The sequence below is a fragment of the Passer domesticus genome, chromosome 1, assembly GCF_036417665.1.
Source record: "Passer domesticus isolate bPasDom1 chromosome 1, bPasDom1.hap1, whole genome shotgun sequence".
NCBI lineage: Eukaryota > Metazoa > Chordata > Aves > Passeriformes > Passeridae > Passer > Passer domesticus.
In genome coordinates this window covers 75,681,970-75,702,849 of record NC_087474.1, presented here as the reverse complement: position 1 = coordinate 75,702,849, position 20,880 = coordinate 75,681,970, and the positions used below count along the sequence as shown (strand labels likewise).

General features: G+C 42.2%; 1 protein-coding gene across 1 annotated transcript; it reads left to right on the top strand.

Moving 5' to 3' along the window:
* Nucleotides 1–1,943: 1,943 nt before the first annotated feature.
* RIOK1 (RIO kinase 1) lies at nucleotides 1,944–17,516 on the top strand. Its single transcript, XM_064425364.1, has 17 exons — nucleotides 1,944–2,084; nucleotides 2,917–3,121; nucleotides 4,303–4,393; nucleotides 5,371–5,440; nucleotides 6,136–6,178; nucleotides 6,825–6,917; nucleotides 7,622–7,734; nucleotides 7,862–7,942; nucleotides 8,487–8,573; nucleotides 9,162–9,299; nucleotides 9,937–10,040; nucleotides 11,691–11,797; nucleotides 12,426–12,491; nucleotides 14,079–14,198; nucleotides 14,481–14,534; nucleotides 15,631–15,774; nucleotides 17,295–17,516. Exons 1-17 carry the CDS (start codon nucleotides 2,014–2,016, stop codon nucleotides 17,403–17,405), a joined length of 1,698 nt encoding a protein of 565 aa, XP_064281434.1. The 5' UTR covers nucleotides 1,944–2,013; the 3' UTR covers nucleotides 17,406–17,516.
* The last annotated feature ends 3,364 nt before the right edge of the window (nucleotides 17,517–20,880 follow it).

The following is a 20,880-nucleotide window of genomic DNA, read 5'->3' as shown; positions in this document are numbered from 1 at the left end:
AGATTTTCCAAGATGGGCTCAGAAGCACAGGTTGCTTCACAGAGCTGGCAGGCAGTGTCTTTTCTTGCCACTGAGTTGTACATTTCATCCTGCAAATATGAAAAGGAAGCTCTCGGTGGTCCTCTCAAGTCAGTCTTCTTCCAGGAAGGAGCAACACTGCAGTGCTCCCAGGGATTCTGAGTATGGTCTCTGTACCCAGTTTCCCAGCTTCACTGTGAACAGAATATATACCTGTATTACATAAAATGTTGTGTTAAGTACAGAATTAGTGCATCTTCCAGTGTGACCAAAGATCTTTACTCTTAATCTTCAGGACATACACTAATGTAGCCATAGGAAGAGTAAGGGAGGTAGTATTTCCTCCATGAAGAGTCTCATGTGACAGGGAACATGGAGCTACAGTGGTCCAAGATAAATACATGATATTAGGGGTGATAACTGGTAGATCTCTGACACCTTTTTTTCCCTTTCTCCTTCAGAAAGTATCACTATTGCCTAGTGAATTGCTTGTAGAACAGTTTGTGCCTGCTTCCAAAGGAGCTCTTAAAGCCTGGGACAAAAAAAGTGTGCTGCACTCCAAGGCTGTCGAAAAAGTTACACAGAAGCCTGAAGCATAGAAAGAATAAAAATGAATGTAGAAATCCTCTGGCAGTGTTATGTTTCAAACTGTCCCTTGTCATTACAATAAATGGGTATATTTACTTAAGAGCACTGAATAATTTATTAGAGAGTGAAAGAACCCTGTAGAGCAGCGCCTTTTCTACGCACATGGATTAACCCACGTGGATTAAGAGTCCTCCAACACCTGGTTCTAGGAAAAAGATCAGTAAACAATTGATCTTAATCCGATTTCTGTTGCAGGAGGCTGTGCATTGGGAAAAATGAGCACAGACTCTCAAAGAGTTGACTTCATGGAAGAGTTGCAGATGCAAATGATACCTATTGTATCAAATCTATTTTAAAGGTATCTCTGCACAAGCATCCATGTTTTCTGCACAATCACAGGTTTTTTTATAGCTTTTATACATACCACTTGGATTATGCAAAAACATCTACAAAGAAAAGAGTGCATTTTAAAGTTTTGCCCTTATGCACCAGATAGAAAAAGCTCAGCACTCACTTTTATTTTCTTAATCCTACGTTATATTGGCATTTAAACAGTATATAATAGTATTATAATCTGTTTATAGATTAAGCTAAAATTCTTCTAGCCAGGCTTGCAAATTTGGAACTTCTTTGGCTTCAATTAGAGCTTTATTTTAATACAGACTGGGATTTAATATTTCAGAGTACACCAAATAAAACTTCTCAGTATTTACTACGGAGGACACCTATGTTTTAGGGAAAACAACCATGAACCTGTGGCAGGAATGGTCATTCCCAGTCAAGAATTGAGGGTTTGAAAATATGCTATTTCTAAGGCTAAAATATTAAATATTATACAGATGGGCCACAGCTCAGTGTTGATGTGTCGGCAGCTGCTGCGGATTCATAGAACCACAGAAAGGTTTGGGTTAGAAGGGACATCCAAGACCATTTATTTCCATCCGCCCTGCCGTGGGCAAGGAGACCTTCCACCACACAAGGCTGCTCCGAGCCCCGTCCCGCCTGGCCTCGTACGCTTCCAGGGATGGGGCATCCACAACTTCTTTGGGAAACCTTTTCCAGTGCCTCAGCACCCTCACAAGAAAGAATTTCTTACTAATATCTAATCAAACCCTACTCTCGTTCAATGGAAAGCCATGTTCCGCTACAAGCCCTTGTAAAAAGTCCCTCCTGTGCCGGCTCCAGGCCCCCCGCTCGGGAGCCCGGGAATCGGGCGGGAACGAGAGCGGGACCGGAGCTGGGGCGGCTCCGTCCCAGCCGCGCTCGCCCGCGATGCTTTTGGTCCCTCTGGCGGCGCCGTAGCGGCCGGGCCGGGCCGGCGCCTGCGTCCCGCGGGCATCCCGGCTGCCGCTGATTCCTGCTCCGAATTCCTGCTCCCGATTCCTGCTCCCTGCCGCCGCCGCCGCCATGGATTACCGGGCGCTGGTGATGAGCCAGGTCGTGCCCGGGCAGTTCGACGATGCGGACTGCTCGGACAGGTGCGGCCGGGGCTGAGGGCGCTGGGGCCGGGCCGGGCGAGCACGCGGAGCGGGAGCGGGAGCGGGAGCAGCCCTGGGATTTGGGCGGCAGCGGGGAAGGGAGGGCGGGCGGTGCTGCCTCGTTACCGGAGGGGGTGAGAGAAAGGCTGCGTGTGTCTCTCGGCTTCCCTTTTCCATCGTGTGTGCTGCTTTGGGACATACTTGTCCTGGCAGAAAGCCGTGACGCGGTGCTGACATCACGGAGTCGTAGCATCAGTTGGGTTGGAAAAGGCCTCTGAGATTATCCAGGCCAAGCTGTGAGCCAGCACCACCGTGCCAGCTAGGCCGTGGCACTGAGTAACAAGTCCAGTCTTTCCTCAAACACCTCCAGGAACGGTGACTCCACCACCTCCCTGAGCAATCCATTCCAATTTCCTGGCAAGAAACTCTTCCAAATTCTCCTGGTGCAACTTTAGGCCGTGTCCTCTTTTCCTGTCACTTGCTGCCTGGGAGAAGAGACCGACCCCCACGTGGCTACAGCCTCTTTCCAGGGAGCTGTAGAGAGTGACAAGGTCCCCCCGAGCCTTCTTTCCTCCAGGCTAAACACTCCCAGCTCCCTCAGCTGCTTCTCACAGGACTTGTGCTCCAGAGCCTTCACCAGCTTCATTTCCCTTTTCTTGACCTGATCCAGCACCTCAATATCCTTCCTGAATAGAGAGCCTCACAGCTGGACTCAGTGATTTAAAACACGGGTGAAAATGTGAAGTTGTTTGTGGGGATAAGAGTATTGGATTTGTGGTGACTGTAACAATCATTTTTAGTTATAGAGTTACATATCTGTGTTTCTTTTAAGTGAGTCAGTGGAAGACACAGAAGCCTGTAAGGAGGGTGAGGTGCCTGAGAAGTGCCAGTTGTGCACGTGTGAAGAAGTTAACGCTGAGGAAGGAGATGGTGATGATGACAACGATGCTGAAGAGGAAGATGAGGACTGGGACTGGGATGATGAGGTGGGAAGACTCACAAAGCGCCACAATGCTGCTGGTGGGTGCAATCCACAGGTATGTTGAAGGTTATTCTGTGGGCTTTGAGGGTGCCCAAGAGCTAATGGGGCCAGCCTGGAGGCTTTGTTGTTGTTAGTGTTGTGTTGAGGGCAAATGCAAGGAGAATTTTCCCTTGAGAGAGTCCCCTTCCTTTGCATCTGTTCCTGTGACCTGCTGTGTGTGTATGTACATTGTAGCCAGAGCTCCATTCGATTGTTTTGTCTCAAACCCTGTTGCTGGATTCCCTGTGCCACTGCAGTTTCCTTCTCTGCCTTGCCTTCCTCAACTTTTCTTCTTTGCTCACCCTTAAGATGTTCCTGACTTTTTGGTGTTTGTCCTCTGTGTTTCTGAGCATCTTCCCCAGCCTTTCTATTTATTTTTAGACTATATGCTAGTCATATCCAGGGTGAAACTAGTTTTATTTTTAACTTAATAGTGAAGAAGGCAAAGAAAAATACAAGCATGGGAAATGGAGGGGGGTGCTTGAAGCGAATTAATTTAGAGTGTATGGTGTTGGCACAGAAACTCTGGCGTTGTGCAGAATGGAAAGCACTCGTGAAGGTAAGAAGGGTGCTGGTTCTCACATCACTAACTTTAGTGTTTTGGACACTAAAGGTTCAAAATCTCATTTTTCTTATGGCTACCAGCTTAGCAGAGCAGCTGAGGTAAATCAGAGTGGTGCTGATCATAGCATAGCATGTCTGGCAGTGCTCGTCCTGGGTGGTATATTCTTGCCCTTATTTAGAGGTTTATGCTGTTCAGTGATGGTGAAATCATGTTCAGGTATCAGTTGTGTTTGGGGAGGACTACATGTAAGAAAAAACAGAATCTTGGGAAGTTTTCTTAGTTCATTACCTCTGCATTTTTTCCCTCTTATTTTATTCCTTGTTTCTGTCTTCTGTGCTCTTCCTTTTACAGACAGAAAAAGTGCTGTGTGAGAGACCTGTAGCTTCCTAGACTAAAAAATAACTCTGGTTTGGAGCACTTTTAGAATTTTAACTGATGTGTTACCTATGTTTTCTTTTATTGATTTAAGTAAAATCTCGTGTTAATCCATATCTGTTTCCTTATATCCCATGTGGTTTTCATCTTAGAGCTTTAGGCATAGGCATTTGAGATGACTTCTCCAATGAAATGGTTTGAATTTCAAGAGGGTTGTGTAAAGGACATCACTTATATTAACAAATCCTTTATTTCAGGCAAATAGACAGACTCCTAATTGCTCTTCAGCAAAACTGTCAACCCCTGCAGGCAAGGTTTTAAGAAAATTTGAACACAAAATCAATTTAGGTGAGTATAATTGCACTGCTGTTTGTTATTTTAAACAGTTAGCACTCTGTGGCATTCTCAGACTAATTCTACTTCTGCTGAGCCAGCACTCACTGGAATGGTGAGTTAGCCATTGCCAGAGAAATTAAAAATGGCTTTTGAGTACTTGAAGTTGCCTTTAGTCTTCAAGAACTGGCTGTCATACCCCCCTCTCTCTCCACCTTCAGAACCATATGGATGTTTTCTTGGGATTTTATGTTTCCCCTTGACTTCTCTAGGCAATGTGAAGTCTTTCTTCCCTGGATTCTCTCCAAAAGCTGTTTTTGTATCAACTCTCTGTTGTGGTGTTGGTGATTCCCACAGCTGCTACCACAGCTGGATGTTCTAGACAAATGCAGTCCCCTGCAGCATTAGGGGGGTACATTATGCAGCAGTTGTGTCCCAGGGGCAGAGTTCCTGTGCTAAGTGAAGAGGCTGCTGTCCCAGCTGGTGTGGTTGGATTTTTGCCCTGAGATGGAGATGGCTGCTCAGCACAGCCTGTCAGGACTGGGGGTAGCTGTGATTGGCACCTTCTGATGGGGTAGAGATCAGAGGTTGGGTTTTCCTTTATAACAAAGTGGTGCTAGGATGAAGGCTGCTGGTATTTGTGGCGAAATACAGCAGCTTTTATATATTTAGCATTTAATCAAACACCATTTAAATGCATTGTTGAAGAAAGTCTGGGAGGCTATTGCTTATTGTGTTAAGAAAAATGGTATTTGAGAATGCTTCATAAGAGAAGAACAGATAAATTTATTGGTGAGATGTTATCCAAAAGGCATTACTGTTATCACTTTTCCAAGTCTGTGGAATTGTCTCACTCATCTGAGTTGTTACCTTAGGGTCCTACCCTGAAATGTAAACAGAGTGAAGTGTTAGGTTACCCCTGGTGTGTAGGAAACTTCTTTGGGTTTTGGGGTTTTAGTTTTTTTTTTCATTTCTTCTTATGTGTTTTTCAGATAAGCTAAATTTTGATGACTCTGTTATAAACAGAGTCACAGAAAAGTCTAGACAGAAGGAAGCAGACATGTGAGTATTACTTATGCTTCTATTTTCACTTAAATACTTTAAGCCCAGCAGTATAATGCTTATTTCCTTGTTTAAATAAGTTTGTTAAGAAAAGTGAAGTTAAGAAGTAGTCCACATGCAGTTTGCCCTTTGGTCTTCAACTTCTTGTTTTCTAAATTAGTTGTCAGAATCATCCCAAAGCTTTGATTCTTTTGTCACTGGTAGCACATCTGATTGTGTTGGTGTAAGACAGAAGTGATGGGTGTCATTTCCCTAGAAAAGACCCTTTGCTACTCTTCTTTTCTAAACACCAATCCATAAGCCACTGAGCTAAAAAGGTGTTGGAGGCCTTTAGAAAGTTCCTCCTGATGATCTGGTGATGGAAAAGTATTTCTTCCTAAGAATTCTTTTTTGGCCTGCAGCTTATAGCCCTAAGTTGTTGAGACAGGTACAGTTTTCTCCTCAATGAGCATAATTCAGAAAAAGCAGAAAAATAATCTATTGAAGTGAAGGACTCTGATGTTAATGGTAGTGGTTTGTTGATTTTTTTCCATTCCATCCTTCTGTCTGCAGGAGAAACCTTTGGTTTTGTATGAACTGAAAGCCTTACTTCTTCAGGCTGTCATCTTACCTTTGGCACAGAATGTCACAGTTTGCTCTGTCAAAGTACCAAGCCCATATGTGGGATTGTAACATTTTATTTTCACTTCTGCTAGGTACCGAGTCAAAGATAAGTCAGACAGAGCAACAGTAGAACAGGTAAGTCCTTTGTTCATCAAAATTCCCTTTTATCCAGAGCAAATAGTGTAAAATTTTTGGAATCAATGAAAAAACAGTTAGAGCAGGAGCAGAGTTTTGGAATTCTCTTTCATTTGTTATGCTGATGAGACCTGTTGTTTCTTTCTTTCCTTCTTTTGCATATGAAGGTTAACTTTGATTCCAAAAGCATCTTAGACCTCATTGTGATTTGTTCATATGTGTAATGCAGAATTCCATTTTAAGCTTTTATCAAATTCCAAGGAACAAGAAAAAATGCTGAGTTTGCCTTTTTTCTTCTATAGCAAGACTGAATTATTACTGGGCTGAGCTGTTCTATTTCAGTTATGGTATCTGTATCCCAAGAAAAATCTTACTTTAAAACATTTAATGCAGCTATGGGTGGGGCATTATTTCTTTGTGTCTTCTAGAGTTAGCTTGAAGACCTATGCTTGGTTAAAAAAAAAATTTGAAGAAAAAGTGAAATATCTTCCTAGATTCATGGCAAAATTCTGAGTGGTTGCTGTTCAGGTTATTATTTGATCCTTGAAAACAGTCTGATGCCCAGGGTCCTTTAATATGATAGTAAAGACTGGACGGTATTATTTAGTTTTTTGTCCTCTGCTGACTTTTCTGTATTAAATTTGAGGTGTTGGACCCAAGGACCCGAATCATTCTGTTCAAGATGCTCTCTAGAGGTATCATATCAGAAATCAATGGCTGCATCAGCACAGGGAAAGAAGTAAGTTTTATTGCAAATAATGTAGTAGGCTTTTTTTTTCAGCAAGGTGGGTGGAAGTTTATGATGCTCAGAAAATGTAGTGAAGCACTTGGGCTTAGTTCTACATATTTTGTGTTGCTTGATTGGTAAGAAATTATCTTAAGAAAAAAAATTATTTATGTTAAAGAAAACCAATTTTCCCAAGTATGAAAGATTTCTAGGAATGCTTTAATATTGTCTTAAATTTATGTTGTTAATTGCATCTTTCAAGAAAAAGTTTTGGCAAAGTTATGTATACCCACAGTATTAAATAGTGCCTAAAAAACCATACAAACCCAGATAATTGTGATTAAAGACATAATTCTGCCCTGTGTAGAGGTGAAAACAAGACATTTGGGCCATGCTTTAGGGCCTGAACAGTGCACAGGCTCAAGCTGACCCTTCACACAAGGGCTTGTTTCAGTCTCCCAAATGTGCATGAGACAGAGTTTTCTTGTCCGATGCTGATTTTGTTCTGAGGGAATTGTTGCAACCCTGCCCCATCTTATGTACTTCCTGTAAGCTTCCTTTCATGGAAAAAGGATTGCCCTGGTATGAAGTCTCCTTCATAGGGGCTGGGGTGAGATCAGCCCTTTTCCAGGTGTCAGAATGAAAGGAAGAGAGAAGATTATGCTGCTTTAAAGAGCTTTTCTTTAATGTTATTTCTTCCCTTTTTAATCTGATAGGCCAATGTATATCATGCTAGTACTGCAAATGGAGAGAACAGAGCAATAAAGATTTACAAAACCTCCATTCTGATGTTTAAAGATCGGGATAAGTATGTCAGTGGTGAATTCAGGTGAGTTTGACTTCTGTCTGATTTTACTGGGGAAAGGGGATTGTTTTGAAAGATGTTAAAATCACTGGTGCTCATGCTGCATTGATAGACTAAGAGTCCCTGTTGTCCTTTATTTTTTTATTTAAAGATTTCGTCATGGATACTGCAAAGGCAACCCAAGAAAAATGGTGAAGACCTGGGCCGAAAAAGAAATGAGGAATTTAATAAGGTGATTTTTCCAATTTTTATTTCATCATGCAGAGGCTACCGAAATTTTTAAGTTTATAGGAGTTTATAAACTTTGAAGTTTATAGTTTATTGCTGGACTGTGGCTACCACTACCCTTTCGGGTCTCAGGAGTGTTTAGGAAAGTGTCTTAAGCTTCATTATGGGAGAGAAACAAAAGGGGAGGGAGGAATGAAGATCTTCTTTTGTTTTCCTGCTAATGCTCAAAGCTCTTCAGTGTCTGAACTCTGTCTGACATGACTGAACAGCAAGGAGAAGCTAGAAAAGGCTCCTGCTGAGCAGCAGCACGCTGTGTGATATAGGTTAATCTAGGATTAACCTGAACTGTCTAAAGATTCTTTGACACAGCAATGCTTAGAAAAGGGTCAGAATGGTTTTTGTGTGCATTTCCTAGTTGTTCTTCACAAGGGAGAGTTTCCTGAGCTCTCACTGTGTTATGTTCAAAGCTGCAGAGCTCCTTTATGCACTGGTGCAAAGCAAATAGAGTTTGGTTTTATTTTCTTGGTGGCTTTGTTCCTGTGTTTCAGGTTGAATACAGCCCAGATACCTTGCCCAGAGCCAATTATGCTAAGGAGTCATGTGCTTGTCATGGGCTTTATTGGTAAAGGTGATAGGTAAGTATCACCTGATATTTCTGAGTATCCTTAGAAAATAAATTTTTTTTTTTTTTTTTTTTTTTTTTTTTTTTTTTTTTTTAATTTAGTAACAGCTTTTCCCAAAGGTTTATTAAAACCAACCAAACCAACCATCTGAATTTACCTACAGTTACTCTAGGCCTGTAAAGTTAACACGCATGTGATCTGTGGAATGGTCCCAGACATTTGTCATCTACTACTGCAAGCAATCTGTGGGATTCTGAAGCCTCAGTTGTGTGCAAAATTAATTCATAAAGTGGCTGAACCAGAGATCAATGCTGGAAAGGCTTGCTTATCATACATGAAGATAGTTTATTGTTTTGTAGTTACTGACATTAATGTAGCATGGTCCAAATTAGCTCCTGTTGAAAACAGAACTCCAGAATCTTTGGCAAGCCTGTAGCAAAGTTTTGCTCCCCTTTCTTCTGGCTCCTTGCACTTGGTTGCGCATCCTGACTTGCTTGACACACTCAGGGAGTGAAAGATTCAGTTAAAGCATTTGCAGCTGGTGTGAAAAAGGAAAAAGTATTTCGTTTCTGTTGTTTTTTTTTTTTTTGTAATTTCAAGGCCTGCTCCTCTGCTGAAGAATGCTCAGTTGTCTGACTCCAAAGTCCGGGAGCTGTACTTACAGATCATCCAGTACATGAGAAGAATGTACCAAGATGCCAGACTTGTTCATGCAGATCTCAGTGAATTTAATATGCTGTATGTTTTTAATCCTTGCTCTGAATTGTGACATCTAAAATGTATGCATTGGCAGCCTCTGTGTGAGAGTACTGATGTACCTTTCAGCGAGGGCGGGGTCCTTGTCGTTACTGGGTTTTGTAACTTTTCTAATTAATTGTGTAGCTTTTAGCCCAGATCTGAGCTTTCTCTGTTAAAAAAAGCCAACAGGCAAACAAGCAAAAAAAAAAAAACGTAAGAGAGAAAAAAAGTTAAAAACCACAACAAAACCCCCTCATGACCAGAAAAAAAAACCGTCAACTCTGGGAAAAATTAGTAATTTATCATTTTTATATAAGGTATTTTATATTAGTTAGATAGAATTTCACTGCTCTATTTTTATAACTTGTTTCTTGTTTTTTTTTTTTTATTTCATGCACCTCTCTGCTTTTTTTGCTCATGAGCAGACTATTTTTTAAAAAAGTTTAATCATACAGCTTGTATAGAGGAGGGAAAGGATTGACTAAAAAAGCCACCCTGGCTCTAACATGCCAGGCGTATACTGGAGAAAGAAGTTAAGATATTTTTTTTGCTGGTTCTTAAGTTGGAGGCATGCTTTGTTCCCTGCCCCTGAGCAGTCTGGTGGAGTTGGTGCAGCTGTGTGTGGGTTTCCTTGCAGGTACCACGGGGGGGACGTGTACATCATCGACGTGTCTCAGTCCGTGGAGCACGACCACCCGCACGCGCTGGAGTTCCTGCGCAAGGATTGTGCCAACGTTAACGGTGAGGGGGCTGCACCTCAGCCCTTGTGCTGGCAGCTGGTTTATTTAGCAGGATGGACTCAGTTCACTTGTGTTCTTTCAAGTGTAACTGACTGTAGAAGCTGTCAAAATGCCATTTAAATACTTCCTCTCCTATGCTCTTGTGACTTCCTCAGGGAGCAGTGTAGTATGCTAAGTCCAGAGTAGTGCAGCCTATTCTGCTAGAAATCATGTCTCTGAAATGAGTCACGTGGCTGAATCTCACTTAGGATAGATTTAAGATCACTTCCAGTCTGCAGCAGTGCTCACCCCAATCTTAACTTCCCTTACTTAAAATACTGTGCAGACATACTGATGTGTTGCCTTCTGTGAGCTGTATCCACATCTGGGATTCCTCAGCTGGCAAGATGTTTCTGTGTGTTATAAATTTCCCTGCACTAAGGGCAGCTGAGAGGATTGAGGCACAGAGTAATTAATTAGAGATGTTATCACTTGTCATAGTATTTAGATAAGTTAAGTTTAATGGTGTTTTTCTCTTGAGAATTTGGTCTTCATGTGTGAATATGCATATTGTGTAACAGATGCACACCTCCTGGGAGGGTGTGTCCCTGAGAACAAAAAAACCTCTCTATAGGCTGCTTTTGTCCCCCCTTTCTTTTAAGATTGACTTTTTTCTTATTTTACAGAGACTGTTGAAAGTCTGGCACATAATTAGGAAAGAACTTTGTGCATGCTGTATGTTTGTTGATATTCAGTATGCTACTTTTTCCTTATTCCTTTTCAGTTCATGCATTTCTAGTAACTCCCTTCTGTCTCAGCTGGTCACACCGTTGCTCTTTTTCATGTCTTTTGACTTACTCCCTGTCGATATTCTAGTGTCTCAGTGACTTGCAGTGGTTTTGGAGTTGTTTTGTTTGTTTTCTGTCACTGCAGCTTTCTCTGTCTAAACCTTCTGCAGAGACTCTTTCCTTGTTCTGCCCTAGGTGTGATCTTTGCAGAGGTTTGTGGTTCCACGGGCACAGACAGCTGCCTCCAAACTAAGTCCTTTTCTAATCCTTCTAGGATTAATTTCTCAAAGTGAGAGATCTGGGAATTTTAGTAGGAAATACTTGTTAAACAGTCCTCAGTGTCACTTGCTGCTGTTTTTCAGAACGGAAATGCAGCCTATGAATTTGGTCATAACTGATTTAAGAAAGCAATTCTGAGTGTAGTAGCGAGGAATATTCTAGGACATCAATGTGTCTTCCCTTTTGGGTGGATCCTAATGTACTGTGTTTCAGTGGCCACTTGCTTCTCTCTGGCAAAAGTTTTATGGTCTCCATTCCTTATTTGAAATAATTCTTTTTTATCTTAGTCATTACAAGTACAACACCTGTCTTGAATTCTTTACTTCTTAGCCCATACTTCATTAAGTCAGGATCCTGCTGAAATTGATTTGGCTTTTATATTTATGCAGTTTTATTCCTTTTTGTATTTGTTGCATCTGGGAGATGAACAGTTTTATTTCAGATGACCAGGAAATCATCTGGTAACTAAACTCCATATGATGTAGAATGTGCTTCTGAGACTTTCCCAAGTCATTAGAGTTGTTGGAATTGTCACTTTAACATCCAGGCTGTGTATGTTTGATGGAGTTACTAATGGGTTTTTTCTCTCCCATGTTTCCTGGCAGACTTTTTCCAGAAGCACAATGTTGCAGTGATGACAGTGAGGGAGCTGTTTGAATTTATTACTGATCCTTCTATCACAAGTGAAAACATTGATGACTACCTGTCTAAGGTAAGACCTCATGGCCTTGTTACTGAGTAAGGGGACAATAAAATCAGATCTAGTTCAAGCTCCATCATCTCATTTATTCTACATCCTAAGGAAGCCAGCACATGACATTGTTGTGCTAGTGCTTCAGAAATGCATATAGGTCTTTTCCATTTATACCATTGTAGGGTGACACTGCTTTCATTACATGTTTTCTCAGAAACTCTGTGTAATTATGAAGACTCAAATGTTTGTTTGATGTGCTGCAAGAGCCAGGATGCTTTAAGTTAGCTCTTCCATTCTGGCAAGGAGGGGCTCTGCAGAAATATAATCGTGCTTATACGGAGAGTGGTGTTGTATGTCCTGTAGCCATGCTGGGCCTGCCGCAGTTTGCTGTGGGGGGAGCAGCTGCTGGTGTGTTTTTCTCGCTGACACAGCCGGCCCTGACCTGCAGCTGTCAGTGTGCTTCGCAGCAGCGCTGCTCACCATTAGGTGTCGCTGAAGGAATTCCCACTGGGACTGCTGGAGTGCGTGTGAGTGACCGTGAGCACAGGCAGAAACGCAGATGGGAATAGTTGGATGTGATTCTAAAGGCTTAGTGCTGCGATTCTAAAGAATGATAACTTTTTTGTAATGTTTTGTATTTCTTTAGGCAATGGAAATAGCATCGAAAAGAACAGAGGAGGAAAGATCCAGTCAAGATAAAGTGGATGAGGAAGTGAGGATTTCTGTTCCTGCTATGAAATTAATATTAACCTTGCTTCTTCTAAACACTGAAAAATGTTCTGTTTTCTTTGGAAAAATGTGCAGCTGATGATAAACAAAACATTGTTTGTGATACTGAGATGTCTTGACCTAGTTGAGATTTGAAGTATTAAGGGATGCCATGTGTAAAAGCTGGCAGCAATAAGCTGTTAGAAGGCAAACATTCTATTTCCTAAACCAATTTGTTTGCTGACATCTGTGACTCTTGATGTATCTTCCAGTTCAGGTTTAGTTAACAAAAAACCTGAGTAGAGAGATCTGGTTTTGCCAGTGGTTTTGGGCCAGTGATACAGAAGGCTATTTGGATAAGTGCGTTGGCCAAATTGCCTATCTAGCTTTGCTCCCAGTCTAATTCAGTTCTTCCATTGCTTTTACATTCAGTGAAGCCATCTCAAGTCCACTACAAAAAGCTGTTAATGTTCTGGAAATGCTTGATGTAAAGGTAGAACCATTTCTATCTTAGTCTTAACTCTCTATTCCAGAAGAGTCTAAAAAAACCCAAAACCATCAACCAACAAAAACCTCTTATCTTGTGGGTCAATACAACTTGATTTATTCAAGACTTTTTTGTCTTGGAGCTCAGCAGTTTCACTAACTGCTTCAGGCTTTGCCAAGGAAAGATGTTTTTTGTTTCCCACTATAGCCTCAGCATAAAACTACTGAGGTGTAGAGTCAGATTCTAGTGTATGATAGCAAGCCCATCTTCTGCAAGCAAGTTACTCCTTTGTTTATATGAGGTACTGACCTGTAACAGAGATGGTTTTGTAGCAGCTAAGTTCAGTTCATTTGTCTTAGACTTTCCATGTGACCATGGCTAATTTGTGCCACTTCCCTTGGAAAAGAGTAGAGCTGAGTAAGGGCAGCTCTGTGGAAGTGAGGGCCTGTGCTTTGTGCACAGCTCTCAGATGAGCAGTGATCATGAAGGGTGCTGAATCTGTACTGGGATGGAACTGATACCACGAAAGAGAAGCAAAACAATTTCTCTGATCTGGTAGGGTCTTAAGCTTGCTGAAAGACTGTTTCAAATGTGACAAACTTTAAGCATGTTACTGATAGTGCAGTTAGTTTTTATTGTACTGTACTGCTGCAAGAACCTTTTTTGAGTTGTACTGTAGATTGAAGCGGGTATTTTTACATAAAGAGATTAAGTTCTAGCAGTGAATTTCAATGGAGTTGCCTCCTGAAGGCATTATAAACATTACAATAAAAGCATTAGAAAAATTAGGATACAAAACCTTAGGACTCAAATAGGCTGAGAGATGGTTGGAGAATTTTGTAAGTGGGCTAGTGTGAGTCACGCTCACGGAGCCTTATTAATTGTGATCTGTCAGTAATGTCTAGGTTGCACATTAAGTCTGCCCCTACAAAAAATAAGCAAACAAAATACAGCTCTGTAGTTCAAGTTGTAGTGGCTGATTGCTATGTTCATTTGTTGTTCCTCTGATTGTGATTATTCTCCTAAGGATGCATAATTAGGAGAGAAGACCATCATGACACTATATGTAAATTAGTAAGTCTGTGTTTCCTTTCACTGTGCTAGGTATTTAAGAAGGCCTACATACCTCGGACTCTGACTGAAGTTAAAAACTATGAGAGGGATGTGGACATAATGATGAAATTGAAAGAAGAGGATATGGCATTGAATGTTCAGCAAGATAATGTGAGTAGACATGCTGAGGACCTGCAAAAAAGAGAGAGGGAATATGAATTCTTACTGGAAACTGTTAGCAACAAACAAAACCAGAAACTTTGCTACCAAGGTGTGGAATACTAAATATATATCATGCTTTAAAATTGTCTGGTTAGTGCTTAATGCTAACATTGTGGATTTTATCCTGGTCTTTATTTCTTTAAAATTATTTTTAGATAGTAATTTTCTCTGAGCACAAAGAATTGAAATGTAATTTGATGATGTAATTTCTTCCTCTCTCCCTTGGAGCAGATTCTCTACCAGACTGTGACAGGACTGAAGAAGGATTTGTCTGGTGTTCAGAAGGTGAGAGGGTCTTTTTGAAATCCTTCATTTTAGCCATTTTCAGAAATGTGCTTACAGGTAGTTCAGAGAATGCCTGGTCCTGCATCTGACACCACGAAAGAAGCCTTTGTGTGCAGAGTGACCATTTTTGTTAGGATGGGTCTGCACAAGAAATTATTTGCTTTCCTGCACTGTGGCTGATGCTGGGTTGCTTGAGAATGGAATTAAAATCCTTGCTGTGGCCATGGTCTCTAAAGTTAAGGTGACAGTGAGGGAAGGTGTTTTCTGATTATGGAATATGTAATTGATTTAAACTGTTGCATGACTGCAAGTTTGGATATGTTTCTGATATCAGATATAATATCAGATGTGTTGATATGACAGTGTATCTGTTGTAATATTGCATAAAGAACAGTCCTCCAGTATAAGCCATAAAATATTATGTCTTACTGTGTCTGAAGTACTTGACAGTGACTCTTGTGTAAAGTAGATTGGATGAGAAGTTGGATACAGAGCACTTGGAGCCATGCCATTCAAGGCAGAAGCCCTGTGTGGGTTCCCCCTCTTTACTTTGTCAAAGTTCTCTAGCAGTGGTGTAGACTCTTGATTTAAAATGGAAATATAAATATGCATAGGATCAGGCTGTAGCACAGTCTCCAGGCTTGTTTAAGAATAAGTGAGTGTTCCAGTGCAGATATTTGTGTTTGCAATATAAAATACATATAGTGCCCCCAAGGTAGATTTGGGCATGATCCAAGGATAATTAAAAATAGGCTTCCACATATGTTAGCAAATTGCTGTTTAACTTAGGGAAATTAGTTTGGAAGTGCAAATAACAGCTGTGCTTTGAGCCCTGGCCTAAAAAAAAATCTGTGGTGTACATTCTAGATTCCTTGTTCTTAGTTTGGCTTAGCCTACTTTTCATGCTTTATCTTGAAACTCACTGAGGGCTGTGGTAAGGGAGATAGCATCAGATTGCTCAAGGGCTTCTTTGCAGCAGATTCAGTTTTCTTTTTTGTGAATACATATATATATATACATTGTGCATGTATATGTGTGTATACTGCCATTAGGTTTCTTGGTTTTGATTTGATATAGTTCTTGATGTATCTTGCAGATTCCTGCACTCCTTGAAGAGGCAGACAATTCAGAAACAGACTCTGATGATGATGATGGCGGCAGCTCAGAGGACTCTGATTTGGGCTGTAAAGAATCTGTACATCCCAAAGATAAACCTGCTGAAGTTAGCATGGACAAAAAGGTCAGCTGGCTGGGAATTGTTTATTTTTTCCACCTTTGCTTATATGACACAAAAAAAACATCCAAACTTAGTGGCTCTTATTTCTTCGTGTCTGAAACAAGCTGTGGACCTTTCCAGTTGTAGAGAACAAGAGCAGAGGCAGTGAATTTCATTTGGGATGCTTTATTAAAGGCGGTTTTATGTAGAGCAGTGTGCAACACAGCTCTCTGTAGCTTAGGCAAAGCTAGAAGAAAGATCTCTACAGGAAATTATAGGGCTACACAAAGTAGAATTCAGTGAAGCCTGGGCAGCTTTTCAGTCCCTCTGGCTACTCTTCCAGGCTTTGGTGTTCAGGTTTGTGGCTGTGGTCCCTGATGAACCTCCTTATGCCCAGACAGCTGAGACCACTGGATCTGTAGAACTGGAGATCTGGTGACAGTGTTTGTACCACAGTGGCTTTTGCAGTACCATTAATACAGGCTGGCTGCTTTGCTGTGGGCAAGAAATGTAATGCAGTCCAGCAAAGGGATTATGGTTAGGGTCTGGGGTTTGGGTTTTCTTTGAGGTTTCATTTTCTAAACTGTGGAACAATATGCTCAGTTTTGGTGAGGCTTTCCTGCAGAGTATCACTCATGAGTGAGAGACTTTTGGCAGCCTTTTAGGTGCTGGGGAAGAAAAAAAAAAAAAAAAAAAAAAGGTAGGATGAAACTTGCAGGCTTACGGGGTTCAAGATTTGGGACATTGCATTTTAGGTTTTTCTTCCTAGAAAATGTAAGATAATCTATTTCATACCTGTCAAATAAGAATGCAGCACTCCGCTACACACTGCCAGTCTTGAACTGCTGCCTTTTAGATGTGAAACAGGGAAGTCCTGGCCACTTTTCCTCCTAATTGATAGGTTTTCATTTGGACTTCTTTTTGTGTGAGCTGAGGGTTTTTTGTAACCTGTGTGTATAGCTGTAGGTTGAACAACTGATTAGCAGCAGTTACTTCTACCTGCCCCTTCCTCTTTGCTGACTTTTTGTTTTCTAGTTGAGTCTCATCCCTTCTGTGTCTGGCACAGATTTACAGTGTGTTGCAGTAGCATGGCATTCTTTCCTGCCAGTCCTGCTGATGATCAGCTTGCTCTATCAGCACATACTGGATCAATATTTTTGTATGACACATAGAAACACATACTATAGTAGCCCTGTGGGCAGCAGAAAATGTAGACCAGACAACCTGTTGTAATCTTAGGTGTAAATAGCATGAGTTAAGAGTGCCTCTTGTTCACTTGCTCAAAGGTTGCATGAAACTCAGCTTCTAACTAGTTTGAATTTTGCCTTGTCATTACCAATGTGCAGGTCTGGGCTGCATCCCCAACCTGTATTTCCTTTTTCCTTTCCCCTCACCATGTCTATTGATTTATAAAATTTCTTTATCTTGATAACCTTATTTTTATGTCATGTGTTAATTAACTTGCTAATGTAGTGATTGATTTACTTGCTTAAAACTCTTAATTCCTTTCTGGCTTTAAATGAATGGTGTTTGATTCCTTATAGGAAAGGAAAAAGATGGTTAAAGAAGCCCAAAGAGAAAAGAGAAAAACCAAAATCCCAAAGCATGTGAAGAAGAGGAGAGAAAAGACTGCAAAAATGAAGAAAGGCAAATAAAATCATCTTTGGCTCAGAGAAAGGGATGATGTGTTGTGGATTAGTCAGTCACCATCTTTTTTTCTTTATTAAAAAATTAAAAATCCTTTATTTATATAGAAACAGTATAAACTGTGAGGGTGGTTTTGTTAATAACTTGGTGAAGTTGTTTGAACAGAGTGCATGACATGGGTTTCTTGATGGGAAGCAATGAGTCTAAGATTTACACCTGCTAAAATTCTTTACCTGTGCAGGTTTGACTGTTTTGCTAAACTCACATTGATTTGTTCCTGTGTTCTAACTGCCCATGCCTTCTTCACAGCATGGCAGCAAATAGAGCTCTGCAGGCTCTCAGAGTGCCCTGGGATAACCCTGCAGGCATTGTGCCTTTGCTGCCTCCCTGTGCTTGCATCGCCATTGATGGCCAAGTGCACACGTGGCTGCAATCCCCAGTTCCACCTTCGCAGCCTCTCTGGTGCCTTTGGCTAGAAATCTCGTAAGAGAGGAACCCAGCAGGCCTCTCTTTTCTCTCTCTGCTCCCTTTCTCCATCCACACAGGGGTTGATAGCTCTCTCACATGCAGTACTCATGTAAGCGTAGGCAGTGTTACTGGAGCAAGCAAGACTGGTATTTTCTCAGCAATGGGGATGTTTGTTGGGACACTGAGATGAGAAATGTGCATTTTAGAAATTGGCATTACATCAGGCACAAGAGAGGGGCCAGCCTCTAACTTGGAAGTGAAGGAAGGAGGACTTGCAAGACCTATATCCAGAGGTGAGGGAGTACTGGTATTCTCATAACACCAAGGGCTTAGATGCTGCCAGAAGCATGGACACCTTATTTCCTGCCTGTGTACAGATGTATTCAGGCAGAGGTGGCCTCGGTGATGGCTGTCCTGAACCTGGCTGCTTGTGTTCATCCGTGCAGTGCTGAAGGTGACTGAAGCAGTAACAGCTTTGTACACTTTGTCCTTGAAGTCCCATTAGATTGGGGACTCTCCCTGCTGACTGACAGGGCTGTGGTGTGCATATCTGCCATGATTCATGAAGACAGTGCACCAGGAAGTGGGTGTAGGGCCTAAAGGTTGTGGATGGAGTGGGGAATTGTGTCAGAGTTGTTGCCTTTCCCCAGGAGCAAGCTGTGCACTGGGTGGACCTTGGTGTTTTTAGTGAAGTGGGCTAAGCATAAGTGACTGAAGCTGTGTGTGCTTTATTTCGTGTAGCTCAGCAGTGGATGACTCCACCAGGAAGCTGGTCCCTGGCTGATCAGTGTGAGTGGGGGCTGTCAGACACAAGAGACAGCCACCTTATCTTTGGGTGTGGGTGCTCTGAAGGCAGGGATAGGTGCTGGTTCTTGGCAAAGAGCCTGGGAGCCCCAGAGACAAAGCATGTCCCACGGGGCAGTGTTTACCTCCTTTACCTGAGCAGACACTTCAGAGAAAGGAGGTTGCTCTCATCTGTGCTTGAGGCAAGAGGAAATGTCCCAGCCCACATACTCTTGTCTTCCCTCCAGGCCGTGCTCCACAGCCTTATCAAGTTTGCCTAGCTCTAGCTGTCCTGTAGCAGGATCCTGGATCTGTCATTTTGGACTGGAGCCTTGCTGGCAGTGATGTGCAGCAGGACTGTCTGTGCAGGCTGTTCAAAGCATGAGCTGCCTGCCTCAGGTGTTTGCTGGAGGACAGGTACACACAGTCGGGGTGCTGGCAGGGGACCTGAGGTGAAGCACAGCCAGAAAAGCCATGTGCAAGTGTGGGGGGGCTGTGGCAGTGGGGTGTGTGCTTGTTGGAGGTGGGCTCTGAGTGCAGTTCATGTGTCCTGGCCCCTGCAGGCCTGACAGGCACTAAAGTGAAGCAGTCCACAGGAGTGGGTTGATGGGGAGCTTCTTGAGCCAGAGCCATGAGATGAAGCATCTTCCTGGTGATCCCTGAAGCAAGAGAATGCTTGAAGAATACTGCACGTAACTGCCAAAAGGCACTGGTCTGATTGGGTGTGGGGAGGATGAGGATGGGGTGGCATGACTTTGTATCCTGTGCTAAAGAAGAAACTTCAGAGCAGCACAGATACTCAGTTAACCCTGCTTTTCCCCCTGAGATGAGGATCCTACAAGGCCCACTCTGCCATGGCAGCATGTTTTTGCTGTGCCCTGCTGCTGGCACCTGTGCAGACAGAGTAGTATTACCATATATGCCAGTTCTACGTATAAAAACAATGGGGACAAAACCAGCTCAAAGCTAATGCTTCCCCTTTATCTTCCATAATTTTCCTCCTACCCCCTTTTCCTCCACTCCCTAAGATTGTACATGCTGGTAGGGTTCGTGGGTCTCTTGTGGGCTGTTGCAAGAATCTCCATGGTGGAGGTCACCTCATGTCACAGCACAAGCAAACAGAGCCTGGAGAGGGGGGCTGTGGGGTCCTGGTGGGCTGTGGAGCCTGGAGATGACCCTGAGATGTCCCAGCAGCAGTGAGACTGAGTTGTGCAGGTGTGATACCTACCCCTAAGACTGAGAATTCCCCTCTGTTGACTGCAAACAATGTTCCTCCTCTGCTCCACTGCTCACTGGGTGTTCCAGTGTCAAAGTGGAACACTCAGATTACTATTTTCTCCCCTTTTGAATGAGAACATCTGTACTGAGGCCATGCCATAAACTCTCTTGCTTTGTCACTGAGGCTTTGGGAATGTTCCTGCAAGCAGGGCTTTTGATAACTGGTGTGTTTTTCAAAGCACAACTGTTTTGGATTCTGTCTTCTCTGAAAATGGATTGGAGTCCAGTTCTGTCAGGCAATCCGAAGAAATTTTTACAGCTGCAAAAGCAGAACATTCAAGTACTTTGATACTCCTTTCTGGCTTAAAGTAGTGGAGGAGGATTGGTTTTAAAAAGGCAGGATAAGGTGCTTTATGCAGAGGGCAGGCTGTGGGTGGGTTTTGGCAGAATGCTGCCTGTGGTGTTTGCACCAGTGTGGGTAAGAATGGGCTTGAAATTAGCTCTTTAATCTGAGATGCTGTTAATTTTATTATTATTATTATTATCATATATATATATATATATATATATAAAAATATATAAATAAATATATGGCCTGAGCATCTGCAAGACATCAAATTCTCAGGCACAGGTCAGATGCTTGGAAAAATGCACTTCTGGAAATTGGAGGCCAGAAGATTTAGTGACATTAGAAAGCTTAAGAATGTAGAATGGGAACACTTACAATTGTGTTATCAGAGATAAGATTAATGTCTTTTGTACATTTTTATCTTCCAGGGCCTTTCCAAGTAGTCCTGTCTTTGCAGTCATTCACTGGGATTCAGTGGGAGAGGACTGGAAGGAGACACTGCTAAATAATATATGTTAAATATATGTTCCAAAAAAGTTCATTAGAGAGGTGGTGGAATTTTTGGGGTGGTTCAGCCCCCCACTCCCCTGAAATTCTGCAGTGCTGTAAAGCTGGTTTGCACTCTGAGCAGTTGGCACCAGGCTTGGTCTGAGGTCTGTGCCAGG

Excerpts from the sequence above, each read along its gene's own strand:
- RIOK1 (XM_064425364.1), top strand. The coding sequence starts at position 2,014 with ATGGATTACCGGGCGCTGGTGATGAGCCAGGTCGTGCCCGGGCAGTTC. Across the intron at positions 4,394-5,370 it reads TGAACACAAAATCAATTTAG|ATAAGCTAAATTTTGATGAC; the intron begins GTGAGTATAATT and ends TGTGTTTTTCAG. Across the intron at positions 10,041-11,690 it reads GGATTGTGCCAACGTTAACG|ACTTTTTCCAGAAGCACAAT; the intron begins GTGAGGGGGCTG and ends GTTTCCTGGCAG.